Below are 19,633 nucleotides of genomic sequence, written 5' to 3'. Positions count from 1 at the left end.
TATTTGATACAGAAGAAGTCACTTTAGAATTTTAAATGAAAGGTACAATGTATAGTAATTGGGAGTTAAATACATTAATTCAGCAAATAGGCATGGTAGCAAATATTCCTACTATGTGCAGGTCTTCAGCTCGAGGGCAACAGGTGAGGGGCACAGACAAGGTCCAGGCATTTGTGGTGCCTCCAATCTAGAGGTCTGAGAAACATCTACACAGTTGTTCTTTATATAATGCCCTTAACTTTGACTTCAATGTCCCACCATAGAGAAAATGTCTGACAATGTAACTGCTATTTACTAGTTAATTATAACGATTTGTAAAAATGTTAATTGAAGGCACATTATAGACAGTAACATCTCCTATGGGGGAGTGAGTCCTAAGTTGGCCAATGCACATGCTGTCTGCATGTTTCCATGGCTATATGATTTCAGGCCCTTCATGAGCCCTTCTAGCTCCCTTGAGAGACAGAGTGAGAGACAGACCCTGTGCCAGCCCCCAAGAATACAGCTAGAACAATCTCTCTGCCAAAGGCTAGTGAAGAAGGCATACAAACCAGAAATGAAGTGAGTGGATCAGGGAGAGATAGAGGGGCAGGAGTTGGAGAAAATGGTTATCTGAGGCAAACAAACAAACAAAAACCCAGAAAGGGCTAGACTTAAGAGAAAACCAAGGAATGTAATAAAGAGATAAAAGTAAAAAGCAGAGGTAGGTAGGGGCTCAGGCCAGGTTCAAGGTGCATATTAGAATGATCTTTTTATTGAGGTAGGAACTTTTGCTAGGCCTGGGCATGGGTACTTAAAGTAGCTCATAAAACAATTAAATTGTCAATTTTAAGATCAATTCTCATTTATTGAAAAATATATATTAGAAGACTATAATAAGCTAAGCTTTGAGGGTGAAAAGTTTGAATTATTATTATTATTATTATTGTTGAAATGGAGACTCGCTTTTTCGCTCCCAGGCTGGAGCGCAATGGTGTGATCTCAGCTCACTGCAACCTCTGCTTCCCAGGTTCAAGTGATTCTCCTGCCTCCATCTCCCATGTAGCTGGGATTTCAGGCACCTGATAACACGCCTGGCTAACATTTGTATTTTTAGTAGAGATGGGGTTTCACCATGTTGACCAGGCTGGCCTCGAGCTCCTGACCTCAAGTGATCCACCTGCCTCAGCCTCCCAAAGTGCTGGGATTACAAGTGTGAGCCACCACGCTTGGCCAAGTTTGACTTATTAAAACAACTAAAAATTATAAGTTTCCTCAATGGCACTAACTCAGTCCCTCGATTTGATGTAACACCTCTATGCTGGTGTATTGGGCTGACTTGAAGATGCAATAAATTGGGAAAATCACAATTTAGGACTCACTGATGCATGACCAAAATGTTTGGGAATATTGTCTTCCCATCTTGGTCTAAAAAGTAATTCTGATTTTTGTCAAGAAAACTTGAACAGGCTATTAAAGTTGCAATGCTTGTTTTTTTTTCATTCTTTTTTCATTCTTCACAACTTTTTAAAAAACAACACAATTTTCAACACTTAATGCATAGGCAATGCTTGCAAGTTGGATTCAGATCAATTTTTAAATGTGTGTTTCCAAGAGTTCACTTTGTGAATGGTTCTGCCAATGGTTTTGTTTTACTATTTCTGAAAAATTAACATATATATGTATGTATATATTAGAACATATTTATTCTGCAAAACATAGTGTACCTGTATTATCTCTTCTATTTTCCGGTTACCCTAATGTTCAGTTATCTATAAAAATAACAATAACCACAGCTAACTATTATGGAGGACTTAACCATGTTTCAGTCCTTAACCATGTTAAGTGTTTGATTTTTACCAAACACTTAACATGACGGATGTGAGATAGGTATTATTGTCCTCTTTTGCTGATGAGGAAACTGTAGGCAGAGAGAGGTTAAGTGACTTGCCCAAGGTCACATAACTGATGATCCAGGTTGTCTTCAGCACTAGGCTTAAAACGTGACCACAAAGCTATTGCTTATCATACTTGTAAAGTGATTATACTGACTAATTTATTATTCTTGGTATTGATTTGGCAAAGTAAGACTTTCAGTCATAAGGAATCGTGAAAGTAGCCATCAGGCTGTGCCACCTGCTACACATCCTTACTGCAGTTACCAACCCTACCTAGGTCACTTTCCATCCCTTCTTGAAGATTTTATTTCCTGGATGACAATGCATGCCATAATTCTTAATAACTTCAATAACCCAGAGACGATCCTCCCAATATCGTGACCTCTCAGGTTCTTGACCTCCTCTTCCCCCAGGATCCTGTCCGACACCCCACTCACTCCACAGTCATAGCCTAGAGTGCTCATCACCAGCAAATGAGACCCCTCCACAAACTCTTTGTCAAGTACCTTCCTCTCCAGTCAGACAAGGCTTCATCTCCTCTGTGCCCTATAATCTGTTACCCTACCATCTTTTCACTGCATCCTGTTCTCTTTACCACCTCCCTTTGTGCTCTGCTTAAATGCAATATAAAAGCCCCACTTGTCCACATCCTCGCTTGCCTTGTCCACATTTCACTTTGTTTTACTGTCCTGGTAAAAACACGATGCCGGTGAAAGCCAGCTCTCTGCCTAGTTGATGCCCACACACTCCAGTCAGATGTAGCTGACTGTGGCTGGAGAAAAACACACCCCCAGGCTCGATGACTAACCCAAGTTGGCCCTTAATGGTGCCTGGCAATCAGAAGGCATTTCCCGACTCCATTCCCTCTTCATTTCTGGGACAACTATTTCATATCTTGTCTCTTCAAACCTTCCACACCTCCTCCCCATCCTCACTCTTAGCTGATGACATTACTTCCTTTTTCTTTGAGAAAATAGAAGCAATCAGAAAAGAATTTCCACCAGCTCCCACGGCCACATCAACCCACCTACTTACATCTGTGCCCGAATACGCGCTCTTCACTTCTGTTACTATGGGTGAACCATCTGTGCTCTGGGCCGAGGCCAACCTCTCTATGTGTACATTAGATCCCACCCTCTCTCCAAAAGGTAATTCCTGTCCTTCCTCCCTTCTATATTTTTTTCTCTTTCTTTCTTTGTTGGAGTTTTCTCATCCACATACAAATATACTGCCATTAACTCATCTTAAAAAGTCTTTTTCTTAGCCCCACTTCCCCTTCCAGCTACTGTCCAATTTTCTTCCTTCCTTTTACAGCAAAGCTCTTTGAGAGAGTTGGCTCTGTTCTCTTTCTTCTTTCTAAATTCCCTTCTCTCATTCTTTCTAAAAACCATTCCAATCAAGCTTTTCTCTTGCCATCTACCATGCCACGTTTACCAGACTTTGCCTCATTCCTCACCCAACGGCCATTTCTCAGTCTTCTTACCTCACCTGTCACAAACATTTCCCTTAGTTATCCCTTTACCCTTGAAAGACTTTCTTTAGGGCATGGCAGCTCATACTTGTAATTCCAGCATGTTGAGAAGCCAAGGCAGGAGAAGCACATGAAGCCAGAAGTTTGAGACCAACCTGGTCAACCAAGCGAGAGACCCTGTCTTTACAAAAAATAAAAAAATAAAAAATTAGTCAGGCATAGTGGTGTATGCCTGTAGTCCCAGCTACTCGGGAGGCTGAGGCAGGAGGATCGCTTGAGCCCAGGAGTTAAAGGCTGCAGTGGGTGAGTTATGATTGTGCCACTTGTAATTTCCTTCCTACTCCCCTGGCTTTACCTTTCTGGTCTTCCCTATTCTTTCAACAAATATCTGTTGAGCTTTCTCAGTGTGCAAAGCAGTGTTTTAGGCATTTGTGATACATCTGTAAGCAAAACAGACAAAAATCCCTTCCCTTAGATAACTTACCTTCTAGGGAGAGGAGGCAGATAAAATTAATAAACATAAAAAAATAAGTAAATTTAGGTTAGAAAGTAAAAGGACAGGGGAAATTAGGTGTCATCGCAATTTTAAATAGGGTTGTCAGTGAAGCCTCATTGGAAAGATGACATCAAATAGGCAAGCACATTCCCTACCTTGAGGTCTTTACCTTTGCCATCCTTCTGGAATGTTCTCATCCTTCAGTCTGAAACATCCTCTTACTGATATTCCTGTTACATTCTTCATCTCTTTAAGGCCTTTACTAAAAGATCCCCTCTTCATCAACCCTTTTCTGGACACCTCTTTTGAAATTACAACTTCTCCCAAACTCCCCTTCTCCTTTCCCATTTGATGTTTCTCGTTAGCATTTATCATCACCTCGACTGTTACCTGTTTTAATCATTTACCTTATCTTTTGCTTGATTTTCTGCACTATAATGTCAACTCTATGAAAGTGGGAATTGTTGCTTTTTTTCACTGTTGTCTCCCCATATTCAGGCTCTCAAAATTGCGATTGGGTCAATATTGATAATGCATACTTTCTAAAAATGTGTGCATTTGACTAAGTCTTCAGAATTATTGGCATAAAATAGTTCAAAATACTGTTTTATATATTTTGTGGTATTTTCTGTGCCTGTATATTTTCCCCAATATTGTTTCTTTGAACCGCCTCACTTTCCTTAATCACACTTTGGCATTTGCTCTACAATGTTCTAACCTTCTTTTTTCATCCATTTTCTTTTCTGCTTGCTTTCTTCTCTCTCTCTCTCTCTCTCTCTCTCTTTCTTTCTTGGTGTTTTTTTTTTTTTTTTTTTTCTGAGATAGGGTCTGGCTCTGTTGCCCAGGTGGGAGTGTAGTGGTGTGGTCATGGCTCACTGCAGCCTCTGCCTCCCAGGATCCAGTGATCCTTCCACCTTAGCCTCCTGAGTAGGTAGGACTTCAGGCATGGGCCACCACAGCTGACTAATTTTTGTATTTTTTTGGAGAGATAGGGTTTCACCGTGTTGCCCAGGCTGGTCTCAAACTCCTGGGCTCAAGCGATCTGCCCACCCTCCTAAAGTGCTGGAATTACACGCATGAGCCATAGCACCCAGCCCCATTTTCTTTCCCCCAAAGGAATGACAGTATTTTCATGATATGGCTGCTGTGTGAGAATATACTGGGTTAGGAATGGAGACCAGAAGCCAGGGTACTGTTTCAATCATCCAGTTTGAGTGCCTTGAACGAAGGAAGTTGCTGTAGAGATAGTGAGAAATGGACAGATTCTGAATACATTTTGAGGGCAGAACAATTTTCAGCATTAGATGCATACTGTGAAAGAACAAGAGTCATAAATGACACTATGATTTGGGGGCTATGCAAGTGAAAAAACAGAGTTTCTATCGATTAAGAATAGGAGACAATGAAGTGACTTTGGGAGGAAAGCTAAGGAATTCAGTTTGGGGCATGTTGAGTCTTTTTCTCATCCAAGAGGACATGTGGAGTAGGCAATATGTAAGAGAGCTCAGGAAAGAAGTACAGCCTGGAGATAAAAAATCAGAGTCATTCGCATCTAGAGGGATGTTTAAAGCTCTGAGACTGGAGAAATTAAATAAAAAAGTATGGCCGGGCGCGGTGGCTCAAGCCTGTAATCCCAGCACTTTGGGAGGCCGAGACGGGCGGATCACTAGGTCAGGAGATCGAGACCATCCTGGCTAACACGGTGAAACCCCGTCTCTACTAAAAAATACAAAAAAAAAAAAAAACTAGCCGGGCGAGGTGGCGGGCGCCTGTAGTCCCAGCTACTCAGGAGGCTGAGACAGGAGAATGGCCCGAACCCGGGAGGCGGAGCTTGCAGTGAGCTGAGATCCGGCCACTGCACTCCAGCCTGGGCGACAGAGTGAGACTCCGTCTCAAAAAAAAAAAAAATAAAAAAAAAAAAAAAAATAAATAAATAAATAAATAAATAAATAAAAAAGTATATACAGAGAAGAGAAAGGGACCAAGGTCTGATCTTGGAGGGAATCCAGTATTAAGAGATTGAAGAGTAGAAAAGCCAGTAAAAGTCTGAGAAGGAGCAACCAGTGAAGTTGGAGGAAATCCAGCTACAGTGTTTTCTTAGAAGCCATGGGAAGCAAATGTATGGAGGATAGGGTATTTTCAGAAGAGTCGCCACAGTGATCCTTAAAATGCAGCTGAGATAATTCCACCAACCTGCTCAAAATTCCCAGCTGGCTTCCGTTATCAAAACACCACAAGTTCTTTTTTTTTTTTTTTTTTTTTTTTTTTACATTTTATTTTATTATTTATTTATTTATTTATTTATTTTTTAAATTTATTTATTATTATTATACTTTAAGTTGTAGGGTACATGTGCATAACGTGCAGGTTTGTTACATATGTATACTTGTGCCTTGTTGGTGTGCTGCACCCATCAACTCGTCATTTACATCAGGTATAACTCACAATGCAATCCCTCCCCCCTCCCCCCTCCCCCCTCCCCATGATAGGCCCCGGTGTGTGATGTTCCCCTTCCTGAGTCCAAGTGATCTCATTGTTCAGTTCCCACCTATGAGTGAGAACATGCGGTGTTTGGTTTTCTGTTCTTGTGATAGTTTGCTAAGAATGATGGTTTCCAGCTGCATCCATGTCCCTACAAAGGACACAAACTCATCCTTTTTTATGGCTGCATAGTATTCCATGGTGTATATGTGCCACATTTTCTTAATCCAGTCTGTCACTGATGGACATTTGGGTTGATTCCAAGTCTTTGCTATTGTGAATAGTGCTGCAATAAACATACGTGTGCATGTGTCTTTATAGCAGCATAATTTATAATCCTTTGGGTATATACCCAGTAATGCGATGGCTGGGTCATATGGTACATCTAGTTCTAGATCCTTGAGGAATCGCCATACTGTTTTCCATAATGGTTGAACTAGTTTACAATCCCACCAACAGTGTAAAAGTGTTCCTATTTCTCCACATCCTCTCCAGCACCTGTTGTTTCCTGACTTTTTAATGATCGCCATTCTAACTGGTGTGAGATGGTATCTCATTGTGGTTTTGATTTGCATTTCTCTGATGGCCAGTGATGATGAGCATTTTTTCATGTGTCTGTTGGCTGTATGAATGTCTTCTTTTGAGAAATGTCTGTTCATATCCTTTGCCCACTTTTTGATGGGGTTGTTTGTTTTTTTTCTTGTAAATTTGTTTGAGTTCTTTGTAGGTTCTGGATATTAGCCCTTTGTCAGATGAGTAGATTGCAAAAATTTTCTCCCATTCTGTAGGTTGCCTGTTCACTCTGATGGTAGTTTCTTTTGCTGTGCAGAAGCTCTTTAGTTTAATTAGATCCCATTTGTCAATTTTGGCTTTTGCTGCCGTTGCTTTTGGTGTTTTAGACATGAAGTCTTTGCCCATGCCTATGTCCTGAATGGTACTACCTAGGTTTTCCTCTAGGATTTTTATGGTATTAGGTCTAACATTTAAGTCTCTAATCCATCTTGAATTAATTTTCGTATAAGGAGTAAGGAAAGGATCCAGTTTCAGCTTTCTAGTTACGGCTAGCCAATTTTCCTAGCACCATTTATTAAATAGGGAATCATTTCCCCATTTCTTGTTTCTCTCAGGTTTGTCAAAGATCAGATGGCTGTAGATGTGTGGTATTATTTCTGAGGACTCTGTTCTGTTCCATTGGTCTATATCTCTGTTTTGGTACCAGTACCATGCTGTTTTGGTTACTGTAGCCTTGTAGTATAGTTTGAAGTCAGGTAGCGTGATGCCTCCAGCTTTGTTCTTTTGACTTAGGATTGTCTTGGAGATGCGGGCTCTTTTTTGGTTCCATATGAACTTTAAAGCAGTTTTTTCCAATTCTGTGAAGAAACTCGTTGGAAGCTTGATGGGGATGGCATTGAATCTATAAATTACCTTGGGCAGTATGGCCATTATAAAGACCATTCCTGCAGCCTTTTCCCTTCTTTACCCAACAACCTGCTATAACACTGCCTCCTTTGCTCTATCTCATTTAGAGAGGCATGTTGATAAACCCCACAGTGATGTTGATGATTCAGGTTCTCCTTACAGTTCCATTAGTTTTTGCTGTATATATTTTGAAGTTTAATGGGCATGTTCAAGTTCAGGAATAATATGCCTTCTAGTAAGTTAAAAGTTTAATCTTTATGCAATTAATTATAGATGGTTTCCAACTTATAGTGATTCATCTTACAATTTTGACTTTACAATGGTGCAAAAGCAATATACATTCAGCAGTGACATGTGATATGATATTCTTAAGTGAGATATTAAACATTTTATTATAAAATTCGGCTTTATGCTAGATAATTTTGCCAAATTGTAGGCTAATGTGAGTGTTCTGAGCACATTTAATGTCGGTGAAGCTGAGCTATAATGTTTGGTTGGTTTAGGTGTGTTAAATACATTTTTGACTTAACAATATTTTCAACTTACAATGAGTTTTATTGGGACACAACCCCATGGTGAGTCAAGGAGTGTCTGTACTTACAATGCTTCTGTTCTGAAATCCATTTTGTCTGATATTAATACATTTATATCAGATTTCTCGTAGTATTTGCTTGACATGTGTTCCATTTTATTAATTTTAACCTATCCATGTTCTTAATGATTAGGTGTATCTTTTGTAAAAAGAAGATAGTTCTATTTTGTTTGTTTGTCCAATCTGATAATCTTTGTCTTTTAACTAGTAAATTTCTACTTTATTCACATTTATTTATTATTATTGATATACTTGAATTTGTTTCTGGCATCTGAGTCTTTGCTTTCTAATTGTTCTACTTTTTCTTCTTTTCTACTTTCTTGCTATTTATAAGTTGATTAAGGAGGTTTTGTTTTTGTCTCCTTACTCATTTTTCTTATTCCATGGTTTTATTTCTACTAGCATGAAAGTTATAAACTCTGGTTGTACAGTATGATTGCCCTCGAAATTTGACCATAGATACTTAATAAAATTGAAAGTTAATCAATATCTAAACCTCCTCTTAATCAATATAAGGAATTATGAATACTTTAGCCAAACCACTCTCCTTTTTATCTTACACATTGTTGTCAAGTATTAAATTATTGACATTTTTCTAGCATGATAAGTTTGTTGTTTCTGCTGGTTCTCACTCATGGTGGCTTGTTTCCTGTGGTTGGTAATCTCTGCTTTCCTCCTATTATATTTGCATTTGCTAATAACCTGGTCATGTTAGCCCTCATTGAGGGTTCTGACTAAATGGAGGGGAACTCGTTTCAGTGTCTTTACCCTGTTCACATTCCAAGACTCAGTCTCTCTCAGCAATGGTGTAGATATTTGTCCAGGACAATCTAGATTTTTCTATTTGTTTTTTGCCTACAGATCTGTGATCTGTGATCTAATTTTTGGGTCATGTTTTACTGAGAATAAGGAACTAAAATATTTCACTTACTTCCTATGTACCCAGCAAGGTGAATTAAAACCATATATTTTGCCCAGCATCTAGCTGCTTTATTGTGAGAAGGCCTTTCAGAGGAATCAGTGACATCATGCCAACTGACGAAGTTCTTTTTTATTTTTATTTTTTGAGATGGAGCCTTGCCCTGTTGCCCAGGCTGGAGTCCAATGGCGTGATCTCGGCTCACTGCAACCTCCACCTCCCAGGTTCAAGGAATTCTCCTGCCTCAGCCTCCCAAGTAGCTGGGACTACAGGTGCACGCCACCATGCCTGGCTAATTTTTGTATCTTTTGTAGAGACAGGGTTTCACCATGTTGGCCCAGGCTGATTTCGAACTCCTGATCTCATGATCCACCAGCCTCAGTCTCCCAAAGTGCTTATTACAGGCATGAGCCGCCATGCCCAGCCTAAGAAGTTCTTTTATCATATGTGTGAACATGCTTTTGTTTGGGTAGCTTGTAAAGACTTTTTCAACATAGTAGATATTTTAAAACTGTCACAGATCAGAGCTAGCTGGGGTGATAACTCCAAGTGTGCCCTGCAGTCACTTGGGAAAGTTTCAGTGCAACCACAAGCTACAGCAATGTGTCTGCATGTGATAAAGGAATTAGAGCATGGCTAGAACACTCATCATCAATAGTTGCTCTAAGAACACCCGCTTGTTCCCTGCCCTCCCGTGATGAGTTCTTGGCTTCACATAGTACCCTCCCTTGAGGCCATGGGAAGCAAACGTATGGAGGATAGGGTCTTTTCAGAAGACTCACCACAGTGATCCTTAAAATGCGTGACTTGTGAGTATCTCTGCGCTTACCTACAGAATCGAAGCAGGTCAAAATGTGATCATAGCAAAATATATCAGGATTGAAATCATTTAGCCCTAAGGTTTTTCTACCGTGTTAAAATGTCATATGTGTACAATCATATACAAACCTTAACATTTTGATTTATAATAGAAAACTCTTCACTTGCCCCATAGTCAAGTGTGTCTCTTTTGATTTTAGGCTGATTTTGCTGCTAATTTCTCCAATTAATCCACTAAATTTTGGTATGAGATAAAAATATTCATTTTAATGTATTATTTTGGTGGCCTAATGTCTTACTTTTTCAATGAGTGATGCATTGTTAAGTACTGTATTTATTCTGCCATCAGGACACAAACTAAGCTCTAGAAATTAAGGCATGAATCTCCCTTCACCTAACTCCTTTTTGCTTCTTCTATGTGAGAAATGAGTGAGGGAGTGTAAAATACATATACAACTTTTTAGAAATTAGTTTGTAAGTGATGAAAAACGCAGCAAACAAATCAAAGCAGATTCAAATTAACCTAAATAAATAAATCAAACCTGTGGAGTTCTATGCAGTCTATAATGAATATTTATTAACATCACATTTAATCTTCCCACTGTGTTACTTATGGGGTATTCTCTGCACTTGTTTGAAATTTTCTAATCAAAAGGGTATTTCAAAATATATTGTAATATGATTGACTTACTTTAGATGGCAAGCAAATATCACTTTATAATAGTGTGCATGCATTCAAAATAAAATAACAGTAGAAAGCCTAATCTCTTTTGCCATTAAAGGTTTCAATTTGTCATGCTTAGTTTTAAGCTTTTAAAAACCAACATATCCAAAATCAAGAAAGGCGAAAAACACTAAAATCATTTCATAGCAGTAATTACATTTTCCATGGGATCATGTGCCTTTAAAAAGTCTGAATGCATTGCTGTGCAAGTGTCATGTGTGTTTAAAAGATGCATAATTATTAGATGCAGTTCCAGCATAGTGTTTTAAGTACAAGCACCCAGCTCCTGTTGAAGGTAAGAGCCTTTGACAGGCACCAAGCTGCCTCTGAATGTGGCAACAGGATCAAATTGTTGAATACATTGACTCATCGGTGCAGGCTGGAAATTATGCTTCTTAGCCCTCTGTGAAACATGTTTTTCATTTTTTATTTTTTTTTAAACTGTATCTTAGGATCTGCTTCAAAACACAGATGCCCACAAAAGAGCATTCCATGAAATCTACCGGACCAGGTCTGTTAACGGGATTCCAGTGCCACCTGATCAATTAGAGGACATGGCCGAGAGGTAAGAGAATATCTGCATTTAAATGAAATCTCTTTTTAAAACGCTAGGTGGATGTTTTTTACATGTCTTTTTCCTTTTTTCATGATTTTTTTTTTAACAGAGGCGCCTGCCTTTGGTAAATAGAAAGTGGGCTCCCATAAGACTTGCTAAGAATGCCACCATTCTAATGTATTATTAACTGAAAAGAGTGAACCTGAATTTATCCACAGCATGGAAATCACAGAAATGGTTTCTTCAGAGGCTGTATTTTTGTTCAGTACTGTAAGGAACATTATGTAATATTGCAAAAACAGCTTATAAAAGAAACAGACGAGAGATGTGTTGGCAGGGGAAAGAACTAAATCGAATATTTCAATCATTCATGTTTTGCTTTTAAATCCAGAGCTAGAAAAGGAATCAGAGCTCCAGAAAATGATCAGCCAGAGTTAGAAGAGCTTGTGGCTGCATTCTATTTAAGGCTGACATGTAACAGGTTAAGTAAGCATCGGTTCTGTTACTATTAGTTACATTCTCTAAATTCTCTCTGTTTTATTTCTAGGTTTCATTTTGTTTCCTCCACATCGGAGCTACACCTAATGAAAATGGAATTTTTAGAATTAAAGTACCGTCTGCTTTCACTGCTGGTTCTTGCAGAGTCAAAGCTGAAGTCTTGGATCATTAAGTACGGGAGGAGAGAGTCAGTGGAGCAGCTTCTACAAAACTACGTGGTGAGTCCCCGGTGCTTTGACAGAGAATTCCGATGAGCCATGGATTTAGCAACACAGTTCAGTTTCTTTGATGCTGTTACTTTAATCTTGAGTTTAAACATAATGATAGCTGTGTGTTAAATGGGTTAGATATAAGTTTAAGAGCTTTTCGGAATTATCTGAAATCTAAACCTATTTCTTTGGAATTTTATTATTTAAAATCCCCTAGTTCAGTTAAGTTTAATGCTTTGCTGCATTAATCATATGAGACCATCCTGACTGGCTTTATTGATTTTTTAAAAAAGTTTTTGTATTGCATACCCACATTTTTTATTGGAGGTCACCATTTCAACTACATTAAAATACTTAAAGATTGACTACCTTTCTTTTAAAATTCAACTATGACTAGTTTAGAACCATTCTCAAGTGTCCAAATGGGAACTGTCTGTTTTTTTAGATTGTGTCCACTGTGTCTTTTTTTATCGTCATTCCCTGAGCTTCATTGCCCCTTGTGTGCACCCAGGAAGAGTAACATTTTATCTATGAATCTCTGTACCAACTTAATTTTTAAAGATTGTCTCATATTTTGGGCTATCAATATAGATAATTCTATGTTTACTAGAATCATAGACCTGCATTGATGAAAGAATTCGTTTGCTCTGTAACTAGCAGTTTTCACTTACATGTAATTGGTGTATTATACTTACTAAAGACAGGTTATTTCTTAGTTAATTACACATGCCCCTCCTACAAATTAATTTTCAATGCAGGTTTGCTCATAAAATTAATGTTAATAGAGTATCTTCGTCTTGTACTATTTCATTTATGTTTAAACACAAATTCTATGATAAATCAATGAACTTTTAAAATATAAACCCATTTATAACTTGATTAGTCACAGTGACTCTCTAACATGTTCTGCTTGAAATACTTATTGAAACCATATTTTCACTGACGCATCTTAGAACCGTAATCTATTTTGCTACAATTTAATTTCATTTTCTATGATGAGTGAACAACATATAGTTGAGAAAAAAAAAATGATTTAACTGCTTTACAGTAAAATCTTTCCCTAGATTTACTAAAATTGTCTAGGAAACATTTGTTCCAAAATGCAAAGTCTGTTATGTTCCTTAATTCATTTTTAGTTATTCTGGAAAGTTATGAAAAAACTTGATTTTTAACTTCAAGCAATTACATTAGTTCTTCAAATATGAAATACAAATGCATGTATATTTTCAGATTTAGTCCTGCCAAATGATACCCTCTCTGCCTAGTAGTTATTTATACCAGATACAGTCTTTGTTCTGGATATTTCAGAACAGCCCATCAGATTTAAACAGCTAATAAGACTGTTCCACCAGGTTAATGTTCCAACACAATGATGTTAATAATTCTCTTTGATTTTCTCAAATGGTATGTGAATAAGGAATTATTATTAATGATAAAAACATTAGTACTCCCTGCCTACTTCATAAAGTTAAAGACAAGTTCACTCAACTGCTAATTCCAAACTGCTTTGTAACTTTCACAACTATTCATAAAATTGCTGTTTATCCTACATATGTAGAATGTTTTAATGAACATTTCCTAGTAGTCTCATCTGCTACTGAAAAATACCTACTTATGACTCTGTTTCTTTTCCATGAAGGGTTTTAAGGTAATTTTGTTTAATAGTTTTGATAACCGTGGAGTATGGAGCATTTCCCACGTGCCAAGTGTTTTACATGTATCATCCTTCATCTCAGTGACAGCCCTACAGGCTGGGAGTTCCACACTGTTTTAGATACCAAGGAGCCAGTGCAGAAGCACTGAGGCTTCATAGGCTCGAGTCACTTGCTCCTGGTGGCACATGCTCCAGGTGGTAAATTGTGGAATCAGAAATTGAATCCATATCTTTCCAAATCAAAAACCCTTGAGCTTAAGTGCTATCACAATCTAAAAAAATAGTAAAAAAAATATTTTTAACTTAAAAGACCAAATCATTGATATGATATCTTATGCCTTAGTGATCTAAAGAATGCAATTCACATGAATATCAGTTTGATTTAATATTGGTCCATACCTGACAATATTTTACACTTACGTACCTGTAAGTGTACCGTCAAAGCCTGATAGTTGCTGTTATTTATGTATGAGGCAGCATGATTGTAGTGATGGGGAAATGACGAAGTGCAGATACCAGCCACTAGAAATGTGTTTGATCATGGTTTAGCTACTGAGTACCCATGTGTCTGGGAATAACTTAATTTCTAGAAAACTTAGTCTTTCCCAAATGTTTAAGAATGATGATGATAATAATAATAATAATAATAATAATAATAAAATGGTAGGAATTTTTCTAGGGAACAAAGACTGACATATACTGTTTTTATTCTATGTTAATACCTCATAAAACCTGTCTTATCCTTTTAGAGTGTTATAGCTCACACACACCTGTAGTCCTAGCACTTTGGGAGGCTTAGGTTGAAGAGTCACTTGAGGGCCAGGAGTTTGAGACCAGCCCGGGAAACATAGTGAGACTCTGTCTCTACACCAAATTTTAAAAATTTAGCCTGGTATCATGGTGTGCACCGGCAGTTTCAACCGCTCAGGAGGCTGAGGCAGGAGGATAGCTTGAGCCCTGGAGTTCATGGCTGCAGTGAGCTATGATCTTGCTACTGCACTTCAGCCTGAGCTACTGAGACCCTATTTCAAAAAAAAAAAAAAAAAAAGTATTATAGTAAGCCACATGCTGCTACATCATCTAATAACCAAAGTAATATTTAGGCCGTAAAGTTTCCATAATTATATTTTCCTTAGTCATAATTCTTACTTCAGACTTATCCATCCTGCAAAAAAGAAAGAATACTTTTTTTTAAGTGTTAGAGAAAGAGAATGTACATCCTGAGTGCTTAAAGAATTCTTGGAAAATACTTCACAAATACTTGCCATCATTAATCTAGGCCACGTGCCATCGGTAAGTGAGTGCATGCTGTTATGCAAATCAAAAGGTAATTGGTTTAGTCCTTGCTGTCAGAATTGTTGACAATGGCCAAAATATGCGCTTCCATTTCACTATGGAAAAAAGAGGCTAATATTTCAATCTTTCACATGAAAGAAAGTAAAAGAGCTCTTGAATTGTGGACTGTGTGAATGCAGCAAAATATGAATATTCATTTTATTATTCATAATTATATTTTAATGTAAATAGTCTTGATAAACCTCTCCTCAATGTTAATATTAAATATCTTGAATTATCTGGCATAGTTTCATTCAAGGGAAATTGATGAGCTTCATATTTATTATATTTACACTTATCTTGTGAAAGCAGAAATGCAGTCACTAACACTAAAGTTAAATACCAAAAATAAGCATGCCACTTACTTTTCTTGAAGCATCGTCAACTTCAAAAGTCCCCTGACTAAAATGGCTTATTTGTTGAACTTGGGATCCAAGTTTCAACTTTATTTTGAAAGAAATAAATGGATCTTGTTATTATTATTTTAAATATGCCTTTGTATTTACTTTTGCATTTTTCTGACAGGTGTGTCTAAATAGCTTACAGTAAAATGGAGATTTAGCAATTCTGCTACAGTGGTTCGATAGACAAAATAATCCATATTGCTGAATGCATTTACTCCACATTCAGAAAAAGAAGGACCAAATTAAATGGACCAATACAAATTTAAAATTAAAAAAAAGTATCTTTCTTTAAAAATTAATCATCCAGTCTTCCTAATAGTCAAGTTCAAAAATATATTAATGAGTGTCTACGGCATTTATAAAACATTCTTTCTGAAAACATTCTCCGCTGTTTCCTGCCTTGTGGACTAAAAATTAAATTGGAAATAAGCTTTTCTCAAACTTGCTCATTTTTAATTATTTTGTAAACTTCTCTGGCAAAAGCATATTTAAGTCTTCCTGTACACCACAGGCACTATTTCCCATTTCTCTGACACTTAGAACAATTGTTTTGCTCTTAGCTTCTTGAAATTTGCACCAATACTAAATGCAGACTTTTTTTTAAACTTTGCCAAATATAATTATTTCTTCAATTTCTTACACAGTATCTCGAACATTAGGTATAATTTTCCATTTTTGATCAAATAATGACTTGCTTGTTTAAATTATTCAAAATTTAAATTCTAGTAAATTATTCTTTTCCCAACTGGATTGTAATAAGAAGATATAAGGCTAAATAGTGAATTAATCAGAATATTGTTGTCTGACTTCATTCTCAAACAAATAAAATAAAGCCAATTAAAGTTATTGAATGTAGTATTCATCCTGGAACTTCTCATTCCAGCTCACAGCTTTCTCTATTCACTTTATCCCTGAAGAATAGTTAATTCATAAGTAAATGCTTTATAAACATAAAATGATATGAAATATATTATAGATACAATTTTTAAAATGTTATCTCAAAACATGATAAACATTTATCAATAAAAATCCAGAGATTTGTATGAAATTGCTATATGAATAATGTTTCCTCTGCACACAAGTGTCTTGCATCTCTATATGAAGCATTCATCAGCATGCTATACAAGAATTCAGCTGGTTTTTGAAGGCTAATTTTGTATTTATGACAGTGACATTTATCAAGTATTTTAATAGATTCAAATCATAGGAACTCATTACACTATTGCAAGAAATTAAAGAGCCTTTGGTGATATGCTGTTAACTATAATTGCATTAATTTTCTACTTTTGAGAATTAAGAATAATCTTTGAAACAGGCATTATTTTATATTTCTAAAAGTGAACAATAATAAAAATTTACCTAAGGGGTTTTTTGTATATTCTCAATTTTATAGTGTTCACTTGCCAGTAGTGATTCTATTTTATATATATATATATATAAAAATTACAGATGATATGTAAACATGTCTTACTGTAATTTTTCTATAATAGGTCATTGAAATGTGAGACCACTGATAGCATGGATAGAATATGTAATTATTTCCAATTTTTCTACTTTTTATTTTACAGAAAGTATTTGTGCACTGTGTGATTTATTTATAATCTGGAGTTCCTCAGAGCAGTCATTCACCAGGATTAATGTTCAAAGAGCAAGAGAATTCCACAGCTGAAACACAGTGGGACACTTTAAAATGTTCTTCTAAATTTAGTGCTTTCTAAATGTTAGACCCAAGTTCTCTGGAGACATTTCTGTTTCTTCAAAAAGCAAACCCTTGGTTGGTGAAGAAATAGAATGTTTTCTCAGTCCTGAACTGGGTTAGAATAAAAAACGTGGAATCAATTTATGTGTTCAGAATGATCTTAGGTAATTTGTAGCATTGGAGTTAATTTTATATTTTCAGAAAGAGTGAGATTAACAAATTTGGGTAAACTATGCTTCTAGTTATACTGAAGAAAATTGACTTTGGCATTCCAGATGAGCCTAATGTTTGTTATCTTCTAACCATTCCTCCTTTTCTAGTCTTTTATAGAAAATAGCAAGTTCTTTGAACAATATGAAGTGACATACCAGATCTTGAAACAGACAGCTGAGATGTATGTCAAAGCAGATGGTTCAGGTAAAACATACTACGTAATTTGTTGCAACGTAGACTGCAATAGAATTTAGAGCCTGCAGGTTTCTATCTGATCAGGTCATTCTTTCTGTCCGTGGAATTTTTGTGTGACCTCGCCATTGGCCAGGAGAACACATACTGAATTCAGTTCCTTTGGCTTTGTACAATGCTTAACCTGCATAACCATACTCTCTCCCTCTGTCTCTCTCTCTCTCTCTCTCTCTGTGTGTGTGTGTGTGTGTGTGTGTGTGTGCGCGTGTTCTCTAAGAGAGAACAAAATAAGCTTTCATTTTCTAAATTGCATCTAAGGATTAAAGGCAAAAACATAGAATAAGTTGAATATTAACAATCAAGTAAATGAGTGTAAAGATACAATTTGTAAAATATATTTGTTTTCAATTTGTAATTACGTCTGTCAAATTTGTTGGAAATGACCTCTGGCATTTGTGATGGATACTATTGCACACCAATGTAAAAGACCATAGAAAAACAGGTGTGGAGGATTTAAAATATAAGATAAGGGTTATAATTGGTTTTATCTGTTTCAGTGGAAGAAGCTGAGAATGTGATGAAATTCATGAATGAAACCACTGCTCAGTGGAGGAATCTCTCAGTAGAAGTTAGGAGTGTGAGGAGCATGCTGGAAGAAGTGATCTCTAACTGGGATCGCTATGGCAATACAGTGGCTAGTCTGCAAGCCTGGCTAGAGGATGCTGAAAAAATGCTCAATCAATCAGAAATTGCCAAAAAGGTAAAATTGTTTCATGCGAAAAGAAAAGACATTTGCTGTATGTCAAAATGAGAGACTTTTACAGCATAGCTCACTGGGGGTCTCATATATTTACAAGTGTCACTCAAGAATCTTGACTTTGCCTGAAAAGTTGCACTTTCAGGTTAGCAATAGACCAATAAATACACTGCTTAATAGAAGCCGATGGAGGGTTGAGTAAATCCAACAGGCAACAAAGGGAAGGGCAGTATATTATTACACTGAACTCTGCCTATAAAGGGGAGTGACCAGGGCCCCAGCCTTCGTGGATTTCCTGATTTAAGAGAGGATGAAAACAACTTTGGTTTGTTTTCACATAGTGCTGAAGCACATACCACTGAATCTATATGGGAGCATACACCAGTTGAACAGCTGGACCATGACATTTGTATCTCGTTAGATATTCTGTTTTGGATTTTATCAACCCTTAAGCAAGGGTCTTATTCTGGGTAGGAGTGATTTCTTTTTTGGCCAGTTATAAGTGTGTATGTGTGTGTGCCTGTGAGAGGTACTGTTTTATGTTAATGTCACTTATATGTAAATATCACATGAAATGGACTGATTTCTGCTTATATACTTCCTAATGGAAGCCTGGCATTTTTACATGGAAAATCAATTTATATGTAAGTGATACTAAAAATGCATGCATTAGAATTGCCACATGCCATCCAAGATTGGTTCATCTATTATTGTTTGGGCAAGTAGATGTATCACTTTTAAATGTTTTACCGTTCTATATTTCATGTAGATCAACTATTCTTGTGTTGCTGAGGGAGGCAATAACCATGTACCCATATTGATTTTGGCTTTTCTGATTAGACTAGCAGTGCCCTAGTAGATGTCATCTGTGTTAATTTGATCCAAAGAAATATAACCACCAGAAACAGAAGTGTTCTCATCTATTTATATATGTAGGAAGTCCTCCCACACATGGCTTATGAAATGGATTTTGAATTATCTTTGGTATCCTTGTTTTTCACTGTGATATGTGTTGCGTGTGTGCACGTGCACACATACGCTTCATTTAAAATGAGTTGGAAACTGTTTCATTGCCAAGAGGGAACCCTTAAATAAACAAGAAAGTGTGTTATTGTACTAAGTGCTCTTAACTCAGATATCTAATTCAAAATTTTTTTCTTTGATGGTTTATCTCCATGATTGCTAATTATCTTAATGTACTGCATTGAAATTTAAAAATCAAAAGTAACAGGTCAAAAAGAAATTATTAAAGAAAGCTATTCTTTCTTTAAAAAAGAATAAAAGCCCCAACTTTACCACCACACGATCTATGCGTGTA

At 36.8% G+C, this 19,633-nt stretch overlaps 1 protein-coding gene across 1 annotated transcript in view; it reads left to right on the top strand.

The window, feature by feature from the left end:
• Positions 1-19,633, top strand: part of SYNE1 (spectrin repeat containing nuclear envelope protein 1) — a 529,762-nt gene that overhangs the window by 162,340 nt on the left and 347,789 nt on the right. Inside the window, exons 15-18 of the mRNA XM_028847246.2 lie at positions 11,251-11,363; positions 11,902-12,070; positions 17,474-17,570; positions 18,116-18,318. Of these exons, the coding sequence (XP_028703079.2) occupies positions 11,251-11,363; positions 11,902-12,070; positions 17,474-17,570; positions 18,116-18,318 (582 nt within the window). The remainder of the gene's footprint in view (positions 1-11,250; positions 11,364-11,901; positions 12,071-17,473; positions 17,571-18,115; positions 18,319-19,633) is intronic.

This window comes from Macaca mulatta, chromosome 4 (assembly GCF_049350105.2).
Source record: "Macaca mulatta isolate MMU2019108-1 chromosome 4, T2T-MMU8v2.0, whole genome shotgun sequence".
Classification (NCBI taxonomy): domain Eukaryota; kingdom Metazoa; phylum Chordata; class Mammalia; order Primates; family Cercopithecidae; genus Macaca; species Macaca mulatta.
The sequence above is the reverse complement of the archived record's forward strand: the minus strand, read 5'-3'. Positions and strand labels throughout refer to the sequence as shown.